General features: G+C 49.4%; 1 protein-coding gene across 1 annotated transcript in view; it reads right to left on the reverse strand.

The window, feature by feature from the left end:
- Nucleotides 1-860: 860 nt before the first annotated feature.
- dachc (dachshund c) overlaps nt 861-15,682 on the reverse strand; it is a gene marked incomplete at both ends in the record, with an annotated part of 15,287 nt that continues 465 nt past the window's right edge. Inside the window, 5 exons of the mRNA XM_080539834.1 lie at nt 861-878; nt 3,833-3,948; nt 5,223-5,370; nt 6,823-6,995; nt 13,064-13,180. Of these exons, the coding sequence (XP_080395960.1) occupies nt 861-878; nt 3,833-3,948; nt 5,223-5,370; nt 6,823-6,995; nt 13,064-13,180 (572 nt within the window). The remainder of the gene's footprint in view (nt 879-3,832; nt 3,949-5,222; nt 5,371-6,822; nt 6,996-13,063; nt 13,181-15,682) is intronic.

Below are 15,682 nucleotides of genomic sequence, written 5' to 3' on the forward strand. Positions count from 1 at the left end.
AGAGAGAGAGAGAGAGACAGAGAGACAGACAGAGAGAGAGAGAGAGAGAGAGACAGAGAGAGAGACAGAGAGAGAGAGAGAGAGAGAGAGACAGAGAGAGAGACAGATCTCTCTATAGACATACAGTATATATCTCTAGCAGTAGAGGCAGGTGGAGGTCGTTGCCAGTAGTTGACAGGCTGCCAGTGTTGCCAGATTGGTCTGAACCCGCCCACATTGATAAAAAATAGCCTCAATTGGGCTGGAAAACCGCCCATCTGGCAACACTGCAGGCTGCACTGCACTTCCACGCATGGAATGATGAAAGGTGTTCGACACCAGTCCTCATTCCCTCTCATGCCTTACAGTGAGCCCGGAGACCTCCGATTTCTACCTCCCCCAGCCTCCCCCGGCCTCCCCTGGCCTCCACCAGCCTCCACCAGCCTCCCCCGGCCTCCACCAGCCTCCCCCGGCCTCCCCCGGCCTCCCCTGGCCTCCACCAGCCTCCCCCAGTCTCCCCTGGCCTCCACCAGCTTCCCCCGGCCTCCACCAACCTCCCCCGGCCTCCCCCAGCCTCCCCTGGCCTCCACCAGCCTCCCCCGGCCTCCCCCAGCCTCCCCTGGCCTCCACCAGCCTCCCCCGGCCTCCACCAGCCTCCCCTGGCCTCCACCAGCCTCCACCAGCCTCCCCCGGCCTCCGAGTCCACAAAGTACGAAACAACTCTCTCTCCAACCATCGCCGTGACAACGCCTGGAGACTCTGTTCCTGCTTCCTCTCTTGTTGTGACGGCGTGATCGACAGAAACATCCATAGAGTTGTCCTCCCCCTCTCCCTCCCTCCCTCCCTCCCTCCCCCGTCGCCTCAGTACATCACCGTGGTCTTCAGGAAGAGTCTCCCATCTGAGGATGACAGATGAAAGAAAAAAGTGAGTGGGGGAGGGGTGTTCACTATCAGCAGGCCTGACGTACGTTTAACAGAAGTACAGTAAAGAATATCACAGTCCAAATGTTACAAATATAACACACATAGATAACATTATACACCGTACGTCAAATCATCTACTGAACTCAGGGGAGGCTGGTGGAGGTAGATATCGGAGTACGGGCTCATCCTTCGATTTCTACCTCCACCAGCCTCCCCTCCACCAGCCTCCCCTCCACCAGCCTCCCCACCATAAAGGGTTAACAGCGTGGTGGTGCTACAAAGAGCTAGCTGAGTGAGCAGACAGAGCTAGCTGAGTGAGCAGACAGAGCTAGCTGAGTGAGGAGACAGAGCTAGCTGAGTGAGCAGACAGAGCTAGCTGAGTGAGCAGACAGAGCTAGCTGAGTGAGCAGACAGAGCTAGCTGAGTGAGCAGACAGAGCTAGCTGAGTGAGGAGCAGACAGAGCTAGCTGAGTGAGCAGACAGAGCTAGCTGAGTGAGCAGACAGAGCTAGCTGAGTGAGGAGACAGAGCTAGCTGAGTGAGGAGCAGACAGAGCTAGCTGAGTGAGCAGACAGAGCTAGCTGAGTGAGCAGACAGAGCTAGCTGAGTGAGGAGACAGAGCTAGCTGAGTGAGGAGGAGACAGAGCTAGCTGAGTGAGCAGACAGAGCTAGCTGAGTGAGCAGACAGAGCTAGCTGAGTGAGCAGACAGAGCTAGCTGAGTGAGCAGACAGAGCTAGCTGAGTGAGCAGACAGAGCTAGCTGAGTGAGGAGGACAGAGCTAGCTGAGTGAGCAGACAGAGCTAGCTGAGTGAGCAGACAGAGCTAGCTGAGTGAGGAGCAGACAGAGCTAGCTGAGTGAGGAGCAGACAGAGCTAGCTGAGTGAGGAGACAGAGCTAGCTGAGTGAGCAGACAGAGCTAGCTGAGTGAGGAGACAGAGCTAGCTGAGTGAGGAGCAGACAGAGCTAGCTGAGTGAGCAGACAGAGCTAGCTGAGTGAGGAGCAGACAGAGCTAGCTGAGTGAGGAGCAGACAGAGCTAGCTGAGTGAGGAGACAGAGCTAGCTGAGTTATTCGTCCATTTGAAAATGAACTGTCAGCTGCAGATTTATGAGGAGTAGAAGGGAGTCCAGTGTCAGTGTGATCTGTCTCTCACACTCTCTCACACACACACACACACACACACACACACACACACACACACACACACACACACACACACTCTCTCACACACACACACACACACACACACACACACACACACACACACACACTCTCCTGTCTCTCACACACTCACACACACTCACACAGACACACACACACACACACACACACACACACACTCCTGTCTCTCTCACACACACACACACACACACACACACACACACACACACACACACTCTCCTGTCTCTCACACACACACACACACACACACACACACACACACACAGACACAGACACAGACACACACACACACACACACACACACACACTCTCCTGTCTCTCACACACACACACACACACACACACACACACACACACACACACACACACACACACACACACACACTGTGTTGTTGTGTTGGCTGCCCTGTCTGCCAGAGCAGAGCCCCTTTAGAAAGATTGATCACCGCATGCAAATTATGCAAACGACGTCCACGCAAAAATACATCAGGAGGGACAATTAAGACAGCCATTAATTACTCTGCCCTGCTCTCTCTGTGCTTCACTGACATTCAATTAACTTTCCCTTTTAACGGCTCCATGTTAGATCTGCCAGCACCAGACAGCCAGGCAGTCCCACAGGCCTCACCTACCACCTACTGAGGGGGGGGGGGGGAGTGTGTGTGGGGGGGGGGATGTGTGTGAGTGAGTGTGTGTGTGTGTGTGTGAGGGGGGGTGTGAGTGTTGGGGGGGGGGGAGTGTGTGTGTGGGGGGGGTGAGTGTGTGTGTGTGTGTGAGGGGGTGTGTGAGTGTGGGGGGGGGGGGTGTGTTTGTGTGTGTGAGTGTGTGTGAGGGGGGGTGTGAGTGTTGGTGTGTGTGCGTGTGTGTGTGAGTGTTGGTGTGTGTGCGTGTGTGTGGGGTGAGTGTTTGTGCGTGTGTGTGAGTGTGAGTGAGTGAGTGTTGGTGTGTGTGTGTGGGGGGGGGATGTGTGTGAGTGAGTGTGTGTGTGTGAGTGTTGGTGAGTGTGTGTGTGGATGTGTGTGAGTGTGTGTGTGTGTTTGTGTGTTCGTGTGTGTGTGTGTGTGAGGGGGGGATGTGTGTGAGTGAGTGTGTGTGTTTGTGAGTGTTGGTGTATGTGTGTGTATGTGTGTGTGTGTGTGTGTGTGTGTGTTTGTGAGTGTTGGTGTATGTATGTGTGTGTGTGTGTGTGTGTTGGTGTGTATGTGTGTGTGCGTGTGTGTGTGTGTGTGTGTGTGTATGTGTGTGTGTATGTGTGTGTGTGTGTGTGTGTGGGTGACAGTGGATTGACACACACACAGCCTAAGTAAGCGGAGGCTTCCTAACTTTAACTCCAACGACATCTTAGACAACCAGGAAACGTAGCGGCCAATCAGAAACAAGCACCTTGTATCGCAGCCTCGGCATCCGTCGTGCTGTTGCCTTGGTTACAGTCCACTTCCTGGGCGAGCGGGTCTGTGGAGGGAGGGGGGGGGGGATGATGAAGAGGTCGTTGTTAGATTAGCGTGGTTGTGGTTGTTAGCGCTAAGGGTAGTGTGGTTGTGGTTGTTAGCGCTAAGGGTAGTGTGGTTGTATTTACCGGTGAGAGCCGTGTGGTTGTGGTCGTGGTCGTTAGCGTTAGCGTTGAGCGCGGCGTGGGTGAGGTCGTGGGCGTGGTTGTGGTTGTGGAGGTCGGGGGGGGTCAGGGTAGGGTGGTGGTGGTGGAGGTCGGGGGGGGTCAGGGTAGGGTGGTGGTGGTGGAGGTCGGGGGCGGGGGTCTGCTGCAGCGTGAGCTCGGCCTGGTCCCTCAGCTTCAGCTCCACCTCCAGGGCCTCCTGGAGCCTGCGCTTGGTCTTCTTCTCACGCTTCAGACGCTTCTGGATCAGGACTGAAACACAGGAAACACAGGACTGAAACACAGGAAACACAGGACTGAAGAGAGAGAGTTTTGCACTGACTTTCGATCTTTTGTCAGGTGCAGCGAATACAATTATTTCTGTTTTGTCAAAGTTTTGTGTCATCCAGGCGTTTATTTGCATTTACAGAGATTGTCGATGGAACTAGAGTCGTTCGGTGAGAGGGCTATGTAGATTTGAGTGTCATCCGCATAGTTGTGGTAGGCAATTTTGTTCATTTTTATGATGTGTCCCAATGGAAGCATGTATAATTTTAATAGGAGGGGGCCAAGGATTGATCCTTGGGGAACCCCACATGTCATTTTAATTTAGTCGAACACAAAGTTGCCAATAGAGACATAGTAGCTTCTGTCCTGTAGGTAGGATCTAAACCAGTGTAGGCAGTGCCTGAAAGTTCTACCCAGGTAGGTGTGTATTGGCGTATGTATGTGTGTGTGTGTGTGTGTGTGTGTAGGTGTGTGTGCCTGCTGAGTAGTGCAGTTCTACCTCTGTCCTTCTGTCTAGGGGAAACCCAACCTAACCGTGGTGCCTGCTGGGTAACGTAGTCCTACCTCTGTCCTTCTGTCTAGGAGAAACCCAACCCTGGTGCTTGCTGGATAATGTAGTCCTACCTCTGTCCTTCTGTCTAGGAGAAACCCAACCCTGGTGCTTGCTGGATAATGCAGTCCTACCTCTGTCCTTCTGTCTAAACCGTGGTGTCTGCTGGGTAATGCAGTCCTACCTCTGTCCTTCTGTCTAAACCATGGTGTCTGCTGGGTAATGCAGTCCTACCTCTGTCCTTCTGTCTAGGGGATACCCAACCTAACCGTGGTGCCTGCTGGGTAAAGTAGTCCTACCTCTGTAATTCTGTCTAGGAGAAACCCAACCCTGGTGCTTGCTGGATAATGCAGTCCTACCTCTGTCCTTCTGTCTAAACGGTGGTGCCTGCTGGGTAACGCAGTCCTACCTCTGTCCTTCTGTCTAAACCGTGGTGTCTGCTGGGTAACGCAGTCCTACCTCTGTCCTTCTGTCTAAACCGTGGTGTCTGCTGGGTAACACAGTCCTACCTCTGTCCTTCTGTCTAAACCGTGGTGTCTGCTGGGTAGTGCAGTCCTACCTCTGTCCTTCTGTCCAAACCGTGGTGCCTGCTGGGTAATGCAGTCCTACATCTGTCCTTCTGTCTAAACCGTGGTGCCTGCTGGGTAATGCAGTCCTACCTCTGTCCTTCTGTCTAAACCGTGGTGTCTGCTGGGTAGTGTAGTCCTACCTCTGTTCTTGGTCTCCATGGTGAGCTGTCTCTCCAGGGCCTCCCTCAGCTCCCTCTCTCTGAACAGCTCCATCTTCAGCTCCGTCTTCTCCAGCTGCACCTGCTTGTCCTGCGCCCGCGCGTTGTCAATGGCAACCTTCAGCAGGCCCTGCTTGGGGGTCACAGAGAGTCACAGAGAGGTCGTAAGGTCAGGGAGGTCACACACCCTTCTGCTGTGAACCTGGATGCAGATAGATCGGTGTCTTAACACTAGAACAGCCGTGCTTTTTTTACCTACTATAAGAGCCGCCTCAGGGGTCTTTATAATGGAAAGCTGCTACTTACACACAACGACCACTAGTTGGCTAGAGTCTTGTAAATTAGCCTGCCTCCTACACAGAAGAACTAGCAAAATAGCTTCGTACTAGCTTATCCTGATGTGATGTTGAAAATGTAAGGATACTGGGTGGTAGAACGCACATATCTAGGACAAGTCATGAAAGGAGGGTCCTGAAATTTGATTGAGTGCAAAGATATAAACATTATTTTTACTCACATTTACATTTTTGGCATTTAGCAGACGCCTTATTCCAAAGCGACTTACAATCAATACATTTGAATACTAAGCATGTGAATCAGCAATCCATCATTCGTTGCAGGAAGAGTAATCTAGCTCGGGCCCGGGGCCACTGATAGAAGGAAAAACCTTCTCCCTATCGCCTTTACTAAAACTTTTTATTTTTTATTTTTTATTTTTTATTATTATTATTATTATTATTATATATATATATTATTTTTATTTATTTTATTTTTTTTTACTCACAAGGTCACCCATGGCTGTTCTAGTGTTAACGACACACCTGGATATAGATAGGTGTCTTAAGCCTGATTTATACTCCTGCGTCGAATTTAAGCGCGGCTACACCGTAGCCTACGCGAGGGCTCTCCAAGTTTATAGTTCTACGTTGGTCCGCGGACCGCGTCGCGTTGGTCGGTGTACCAATCATAGTTCTTATAGATAACTTAACATTAAATATGTCTATCATAAATATAATTTAAACCCAACGAACAGCCATGGGGCTCCCTGTAACTAATCATTTATTTCTAAATAAACAGGATTGTACATCTCGTAAATGTGAATCGCGCTCAGGAAGGCTGTGCCTGATTACAGAAAAAGTAAATGACATTTCTGTCATGGCTTCCGCATTTTGGCCAACGAGAGAGTCGGAATCATGTCGTAATCATGTGCTACCAAGCGGACCAATCACAGAGCTTACGGTTGCGTAGGCACTGCCGCGTACTTACATTTTTGGAGAGGTGCGCGTCAATCTACACCGTAGCCTACGCAAGCCTACGCAAGCTACGCCGTAGCCTACGCTGTCGATTTTACGCAGAAGCATAAACTGGGCTTTAGAGACACACCTGTATGTACACGCACGCACACACACACACACACACACACACACACACACACACACACACACGCACACACGCACGCACACACGCACACACACACACACACACACACACACACACACACACACAGACACACACACACACACACACACACACACAGACACACACACAGACACAGACACACACACACATAGCAGAACCTCACCTGTATGTTGGTGAGCAGGGTCTCTATGGAGGACAGGCCCTCGGGGAAGGGGAAGGGGGCGTGGCCTCCCGGGAAGGGGGCGTGGCCTCCCGGCAGCAGTTTGTTTCGGGGGAAGGACAGCCTGTCATGGCCGCCGCCGTCCCTGCCCGTCTGGGCGCCCAGGAAGCCCTCGTCTGTGGACAGGAAACAGGAAACAGGAAGAGGCGATGAGTCATCTCTCCTCTGACCTGTTAGCTGTTAGCTGTTAGCCTGAATCTCTGCAGGTTGTTTTAACTGTTCTTTTTTTATTAAGAACTGTTTTGACTGTTTTTAAATGCTCTGTTTTTTAAATACTCTAATTTACTTTAATATAAAATGTCTTTCAATGACATATGTAAGGTACCTATGTAGAGCTGCCTTGTGTAGGGAAATGTACTATAATAACTGTCTGGTCGTGGTGACAGAGAACTACAGTGACTGGCTGGTCCTGTCTTGTTTTACGTGATTGGCTAGCCACAGCTACGACACAACACATGAGAGGTTGTGATTGGCTAAGCCACAGCTACGACACGACACATGAGAGGTTGTGATTGGCTAAGCCACAGCTACGACACGACACATGAGAGGTTGTGATTGGCTAAGCCACAGCTACGACACGACACATGAGAGGTTGTGATTGGCTAAGCCACAGCTACGACACGACACATGAGAGGTTGTGATTGGCTAAGCCACAGCTACGATACCACTTTCTAATAATAAACGTGAGTCTGGAGTTGGGGAAATTGCAGAGTGTAGCTTTAAGACGTACAGGTGGAAAAGGCTCTCCTGAGTGTTGGACACACACACTATTAATACTATCACCTTCATCTCTCTCTCTCTCTCAGATACACGTCTGTCCTCCTGCATGGCATGGAGAACTATTACTATGAATACTATTACCTTCAGCGCTCTCTCTCTCTCTCTCTCTCTCTCTCTCTCTCGCTCTCTCTGTCTCTCTCTCTCTGTCTCTCTCTCTCTGTCTCTCTCTCTCTGTCTCTCTGTCTCTCGCTCTCTCCGTCTCTCTCTCCCTCCATCTCTCTCTCTCTCTGTCTCTCTCTCTCTTTACCCCCCCCCTCTCTCTCTACACAGGGGGAAAAAAAACACCAAGTAAAGAACACCTCAGGACCTTTATCCATAATCCATATCTCTCCTCTCCGCATGCTGCTAATAAACGTCTGACAAGTCAAACTTTCCAGCGTCAAGGTTGAGGGAGTGGGACCTTTCCCTGACAGCCTTGTGCTGAGGCTGCAGTTCCTCGTCACGGCAACGCGGGGTGGGGGGGGGGTCTCCCTGCCAGGAGCATGCTAATTAGCGACGCTGGCTAACGTCTCCTCCGAGGCTGCTGGGATTAAAAGGACAGGCTGCTTTTTACTGTCCTCTGCTACAACAGAGAGGCTCCACTAGACTGTACTGAGATGCAGCCTGACAGGTGTGTGTGTGTGTGTGTGTGCGTGCGTGTGTAGGTGTGTGTGTGTGTGTATCTGTCTGTGTGTGTGTGTGAGTGTGTGTGTGTGTGTGTGTGTGTGTGTATGTGTGTGTAGGTGTGATGGTGAATGATTAGATGAGCACACACACACACACACACACACAGACACACACACACACACACACACACAGACACACACACACACACACACACACACAGACACACACACACACACACTCACACACACAGACACACACACACACACACACACACAGACACACACACACACACACACACACACACACACACAGACACACACACACACACACACACACACACAGACACACACACACACACACAGAGTTAGCTGACCACAGCATCTTCAGAGCCCTCCATCTCAGCCTCTCATCTTGGCAGAGCAAACAGACACCTGTCTCACTCAAGGTGCTTCAGAGATGAAACACATTTCTTCTCTCTTTCTCCCTCTTCCCCTTCCTCTCTCTCTCCTCCCTCCCCCCCCCTTCTCTCCTGCTCTCTGCCCTACCTTATCTCTCTGCTCTTTCGCTTCTTTTCCCTCCCCCTCTCTCTCCTTTGCCTGCGCTCCCTCCTTCCTGAAAGCATCTCTCTCGTGCAGGGTAATTAGTACGCAGTGTCAGGAGAGGAGAGGAGAGGAGAGGAGGAGAGGGGAGGAGAGGAGAGGAGAGGAGGGGAGAGGAGAGGAGAGGAGGAGAGGGGAGGAGAGGAGAGGAGAGGAGGGGAGAGGAGAGGAGGAGAGAGGAGAGGAGGAGAGGAGAGGAGGAGAGGGGTGGAGAGAGAGAGAGAGAGGACGGGAGAGGAGAGGAGGAGAGAGGTGAGGAGAGGAGAGGAGAGGAGAGGGGAGGAGAGGAGAGGAGAGAGGAGAGGAGGGGAGAGGAGAGGGGAGGAGAGGAGAGGAGAGAGGAGAGGAGGGGAGAGGAGAGGAGAGGAGAGGAGAGAGGAGAGGAGGGGAGAGGAGAGGAGGGGAGAGGAGATGAGGAGAGAGGTGAGGAGAGGAGAGGAGAGGAGAGGAGAGGAGAGGAGAGGGGAGGAGAGGAGAGAGGAGAGGAGGGAGAGGAGAGGAGGGGGAGAGGAGAGGAGAGGAGAGGAGAGGAGAGGAGAGGAGGAGAGAGGAGAGGAGGAGAGGAGGAGAGGGGTGGAGAGAGAGGAGAGGAGGAGAGGAAAGGAGGGGAGAGGAGAGGAGGAGAGAGGTGAGCAGAGGAGAGGAGAGGAGAGGAGAGGGGAGGAGAGGAGAGGGGAGGAGAGGGGAGAGGAGAGGAGAGGAGGAGAGGGGAGAGGAGAGGAGAGGAGGAGAGGGGTGGGGAGGGGAGGGGAGGAGAGGAGAGGAGAGGAGAGGAGGGGAGAGGAGAGGAGAGGAGGAGAGAGGAGAGGAGGAGAGGAGAGGAGGAGAGGGGTGGGGAGGGGAGGGGAGGGGAGGAGAGGAGAGGAGAGGAGGGGAGAGGAGAGGAGAGGAGGAGAGAGGAGAGGAGGAGAGGAGAGGAGGAGAGAGGAGAGGAGGAGAGAGGAGAGGAGGAGAGAGGTGAGGAGAGGAGAGGAGGGGAGAGGAGAGGAGCAGAGGAGGCCGTTCAACTGCACCCCTGTGGCCCCTCTGCCTCCCCCCTGCAGACTCAGCTGTATCTCTCCCTCCCTCCCTCCTCCTCCCTCCCCCTCCCTCCCTCCCCCTCCCCCGCCCTCCCTCCTATCAGCTGATCTCTCGTCACTGAGTAACAAACGTCTGTTCTGCTTCATCATTTACACACCAAGGTCACACTTTTCTCTTTAATTTTCACCCTTCTCTCCCCCCCCCCCCCCACTCCCCAATCCTCTCTCTTTTTCCTTTTCTCACCCTCCCCCCCTCCCCCCCGTCCCCAGGGCTGAACTTCGCCACGTGAAACGTCTGCCAGTCAGCAGAAACAGCCAGAGTGGCCGAGAGTCTGACTGAAGTCAGAGATGAAAGTGCTGAGGTCAGAGAGAGCTGCTGTGGTGTGGTGTCTGTACCGTACCGTACCGTACCAGAACCCGTGAGCCCGGTTTGTTCTGCTTTCCCCACTGCCCACCGGGCCGTACCGGGCCCGTGGTACCGTACTGGTGTTAGCTACCCTTCCTGACTGGAGAGGGAAGGTTCTATCCGTGCTACGATGTGACGCTGCAGACCGTTGATTGGTCTGATTGATAAGTGACGCGTCATACAGCTGTTGTTTACGGTCCGAGAGCCTTGAGACCGAAAGCTTGCAATAAACATCGTTTTTTGCACAGATTTGAGTGTGCAGATGCTGCTTTTTTGCACTCTATTTGATACTCTTCAGCTGCAGCACCCCAGCTAAGTCTGATCACGGATGAGCGGTGGTATTTTCACTATACTGGGAATTAACATGGTGAAATGCATTCTTAGACATGGCTACGTCGTCATGATTACAAATATGCCACTTGAAATGCATGAAATCCATGTTTATTCGTGTCTTACACACACATTCGCCTAGTATTTGACTGCCTGTAGCCCAATCACGAATGATCCCAGTATTGTCGCTTCAGGCGGACATGTTGGGTTGTTATTGTGCTTGCTGCAGCAAGCCCACGATATGTTATTGCTCATATATATTTATTTTAATCCTGTTCTTTTACCAACTGCTAAGACAACAATATAGAAAGCTAGTTACTTTAGCTAGCTAAAGATATCGGCCCCCCAAATCATTTTACTTGTTAACTTGTTTAGCAATTATGTTACGATGTTTCTGTCGAACCCCGCAATGTAGCTAGCGAACAGAAGTGGGGACTGTCCTGACTCGCTCCAGGTCTGTTGTGTATAATGGAGCGTTTCTGAAAATATGGTACAAGCCTTGTTAGAGGACCAGCCTTGTTAGAGGACCAGCCTTGTTAGAGGACCAGCCTTGTTAGAGGACCAGAAGTCGCTTTGGAATAAGGCGCCTGCTAAATACCAAAAATGTAAATGTTAGAGGACCACAGGCCTCCAGAACAACAGGAAACAGGAAGCACCGGGTCTTGTTCTAGTCTTCTCTACACTCCGGCAGTTTGGATTTGAAACCAAACAAACAAACAACCACGGGGTCAAAGTTCAGATTCTTAGAGATTTAATTCAGTGTTGTTTTGTTTTTGTTCAGATCAGTTTCACCGTTAGTTTCACTACAACATTATTACAACATGCTGTCCTATTTCCTCCCCTCCCTGCCCCCTCCCTCACCTCCTCCCCCCTCCCCCCCCCCCCCTCCTGTGTAAATACTGCTGACTGCTCGCCCTTGACGCCGTCCTCATTAAGCTAATGCAAACCTTCATAACGGAGAGACCACACCACACCCTCCCCCCCCTCCTCCCACCCCTCACCCATTGGTCGTTACGTTGATGACCTCACGGCGAGGGAGCGCAGGACGCTGCGGCCCCCGTTCATTAATTCACGCTCCGCAAATCGCTCCCTAACTCACCTCCTCCTCCTCACTGCTTTAATGGATTATTTAGCTGAATTATTTGTCTCTCTTCTCCTCTCCTCTCATCTGCTCTCCTCTCCTCTCCTCCTCTCTCCTCTCCTCTCCTCTCCTGGACCACATCGGACAGGAGATGCTGGTGGCCTTCTACCGCTGCGCAGTGGAGAGCATCCTCACCTACTGCATCTGCAACTGGTTCTCCAGCTGCACAGCCGCAGAGAGGAATGCGCTACAGAGAGTCGTGAGATCGGCCCAGAAGATCACCGGCGCCCCCCTCCCCTCTCTGGAAGAGCTGTACAACACACGCTGCCTCAGGAAGGCCTCCAAGATCTCCAGAGACTCATCCCACCCTGGGTACGAACACTTTGCTCGGCTGCCCTCGAACAGGCGGTTCAGGACCATGTTCGCAAGGACAAACAGACTGAAGCTCAGCTTCTACCCCAGGGCCATTCAGGCCCTGAACACAGCAAAGACCTAGGTTCTGGGCCCTGGACAGTCTGGACGGATTGATGGCAGCTGCTGGATTGAAATCAGGTGTAGTGCTGAGGCACAAATGTGTACATTTCAAGCCTGCAAACTGCGACACTTTAAATGAATGTGCAATAACACTATGTGCAATATGACAACCCTAGGGTACATAAGGTTCAGAGAATAGGAAATGTTAGAATAGGTATAGCATAGCATAGAGTACAGCACAGTGTTTTATTTGTATAGTATAGTATAGTGGATAGTGTACATAGCCTTTATTTATGTAAACCAGCTCCTTTCCCTTCTTGTTTTTTAGTTTTTTTTTCCTAGCACCAGGGGAGCCCCCCCCTCCCAAATTTCGTTGTTTGGTACCTGTACTATATCAATGACAATAAAGACCATTCATTCATTCATTCATTCATTCATTCATTCATTCATTCATTCATTGGTGTGTGAATGGGTGAATGAGAGGCCGTTTGGAATAAGGAGCGAGAGGGGGTGTACCTCTATCAGAGTGGGTCCTCTTGGCGTGGTGAGACAGGAGTAGGGGAGGGGAGGAGGCGAGGGGAGGCGGGGAGAGGAGGGGAGGGGAGGAGGGGGGTGTATACCTCTCTTGGCGTGGTGAGACAGGAGGAGGGGAGGGGAGGAGGCGAGGGGAGGCGGGGAGAGGAGGGGAGGGGAGGAGGGGGGGTGTATACCTCTCTTGGCGTGGGGAGACAGGAGGAGAGGAGGAGAGGAGGGGAGGGGAGGAGGGGAGAGGAGGGGAGGGGAGGAGGGGAGAGGAGGGGAGGGGAGGAGGGGAGGAGGGGAGAGGAGGGGAGGGGAGGAGGGGAGAGGAGGAGGGGAGAGGAGGGGAGGGGAGGAGGGGGGTGTATACCTCTCTTGGCGTGGTGAGACAGGTCCAGCGTGGCAACGTCTCCCTCCCTGGGCCCCGGGGCGCTGGGGGAGTGGCCTAACAGGGCGTGGCCCGAGGACAGCCCGTTCTGGTGCATGTCTGCAGAACAACACAGAGAGCTGAGCTGAGTGTGTCTGTGTGTGTTTGTGTGTGTGTGTGTGTGTGTGTATGTGTGTGTGTGTGTGTGTGTGTGTGTGTACGTACGGTCAGTGTGTGTGGGGGAGCTGCAGCCGCTGCTGTGGGAGGTCATGTGACTCTGCCGCCCATCGTCCATGGAGGGGGAGGGGGAGGGGCTGTCCTGCACACGCTCCTAACAACAACAACAACAACAACAACAACAACAACAACAACAACAACAACAACAACAACAACAACATCATCAATAACAACAACAACAGTGAGGTAAAGTAACAGTTAGTGATGTAAAGTAACAGTTAGTGATGTAAAGTAACAGTTAGTGATGTAAAGTAACAGTTAGTGATGTAAAGTAACAGTTAGTGAGGTAAAGTAACAGTTAGTGATGTAAAGTAACAGTTAGTGATGTAAAGTAACAGTTAGTGATGTAAAGTAACAGTTAGTGAGGTAAAGTAACAGTTAGTGATGTAAAGTAACAGTTAGTGATGTAAAGTAACAGTTAGTGATGTAAAGTAACAGTCAGTGATGTAAAGTAACAGTTAGTGATGTAAAGTAACAGTTAGTGATGTAAAGTAACAGTTAGTGATGTAAAGTAACAGTTAGTGATGTAAAGTAACAGTTAGTGATGTAAAGTAACAGTTAGTGAGGTAAAGTAACAGTTAGTGAGGTAAAGTAACAGTTAGTGATGTAAAGTAACAGTTAGTGATGTAAAGTAACAGTTAGTGATGTAAAGTAACAGTTAGTGAGGTAAAGTAACAGTTAGTGATGTAAAGTAACAGTTAGTGATGTAAAGTAACAGTTAGTGATGTAAAGTAACAGTCAGTGATGTAAAGTAACAGTTAGTGATGTAAAGTAACATTTAGTGATGTAAAGTAACAGTTAGTGATGTAAAGTAACAGTTAGTGAGGTAAAGTAACAGTTAGTGATGTAAAGTATCAGTTAGTGATGTAAAGTAACAGTTAGTGATGTAAAGTAACAGTTAGTGATGTAAAGTAACAGTTAGTGATGTAAAGTAACAGTGATGTAAAGTAACAGTTAGTGATGTAAAGTAACAGTTAGTGATGTAAAGTAACAGTGATGTAAAGTAACAGTTAGTGATGTAAAGTAACAGTTAGTGATGTAAAGTAACAGTCAGTGATGTAAAGTAACAGTTAGTGAGGTAAAGTAACAGTTAGTGATGTAAAGTAACAGTTAGTGATGTAAAGTAACAGTTAGTGATGTAAAGTAACAGTTAGTGAGGTAAAGTAACAGTTAGTGATGTAAAGTAACAGTTAGTGATGTAAAGTAACAGTTAGTGATGTAAAGTAACAGTTAGTGATGTAAAGTAACAGTGATGTAAAGTAACAGTTAGTGATGTAAAGTAACAGTTAGTGATGTAAAGTAACAGTTAGTGAGGTAAAGTAACAGTTAGTGATGTAAAGTAACAGTTAGTGATGTAAAGTAACAGTTAGTGATGTAAAGTAACAGTTAGTGATGTAAAGTAACAGTTAGTGATGTAAAGTAACAGTTAGTGATGTAAAGTAACAGTTAGTGATGTAAAGTAACAGTTAGTGAGGTAAAGTAACAGTTAGTGATGTAAAGTAACAGTTAGTGATGTAAAGTAACAGTTAGTGATGTAAAGTAACAGTTAGTGATGTAAAGTAACAGTTAGTGATGTAAAGTAACAGTTAGTGATGTAAAGTAACAGTTAGTGATGTAAAGTAACAGTGATGTAAAGTAACAGTTAGTGATGTAAAGTAACAGTTAGTGATGTAAAGTAACAGTTAGTGAGGTAAAGTAACAGTTAGTGAGGTAAAGTAACAGTTAGTGATGTAAAGTAACAGTCAGTGATGTAAAGTAACAGTTAGTGATGTAAAGTAACAGTTAGTGATGTAAAGTAACAGTTAGTGATGTAAAGTAACAGTTAGTGAGGTAAAGTAACAGTTAGTGATGTAAAGTAACAGTTAGTGATGTAAAGTAACAGTTAGTGATGTAAAGTAACAGTTAGTGATGTAAAGTAACAGTTAGTGAGGTAAAGTAACAGTTAGTGATGTAAAGTAACAGTCAGTGATGTAAAGTAACAGTTAGTGATGTAAAGTAACAGTTAGTGATGTAAAGTAACAGTTAGTGAGGTAAAGTAACAGTCAGTGATGTAAAGTAACAGTTAGTGATGTAAAGTAACAGTTAGTGATGTAAAGTAACAGTTAGTGATGTAAAGTAACAGTTAGTGATGTAAAGTAACAGTTAGTGATGTAAAGTAACAGTTAGTGATGTAAAGTAACAGTTAGTGAGGTAAAGTAACAGTTAGTGATGTAAAGTAACAGTTAGTGATGTAAAGTAACAGTTACTGATGTAAAGTAACAGTTAGTGATGTAAAGTAACAGTTAGTGAGGTAAAGTAACAGTTAGTGATGTAAAGTAACAGTTAGTGATGTAAAGTAACAGTTACTGATGTAAAGTAACAGTTACTGATGTAAAGTAACAGTTA

This window comes from Nansenia antarctica (assembly GCF_963989245.1).
Source record: "Nansenia antarctica genome assembly, chromosome: 9".
NCBI lineage: Eukaryota > Metazoa > Chordata > Actinopteri > Argentiniformes > Microstomatidae > Nansenia > Nansenia antarctica.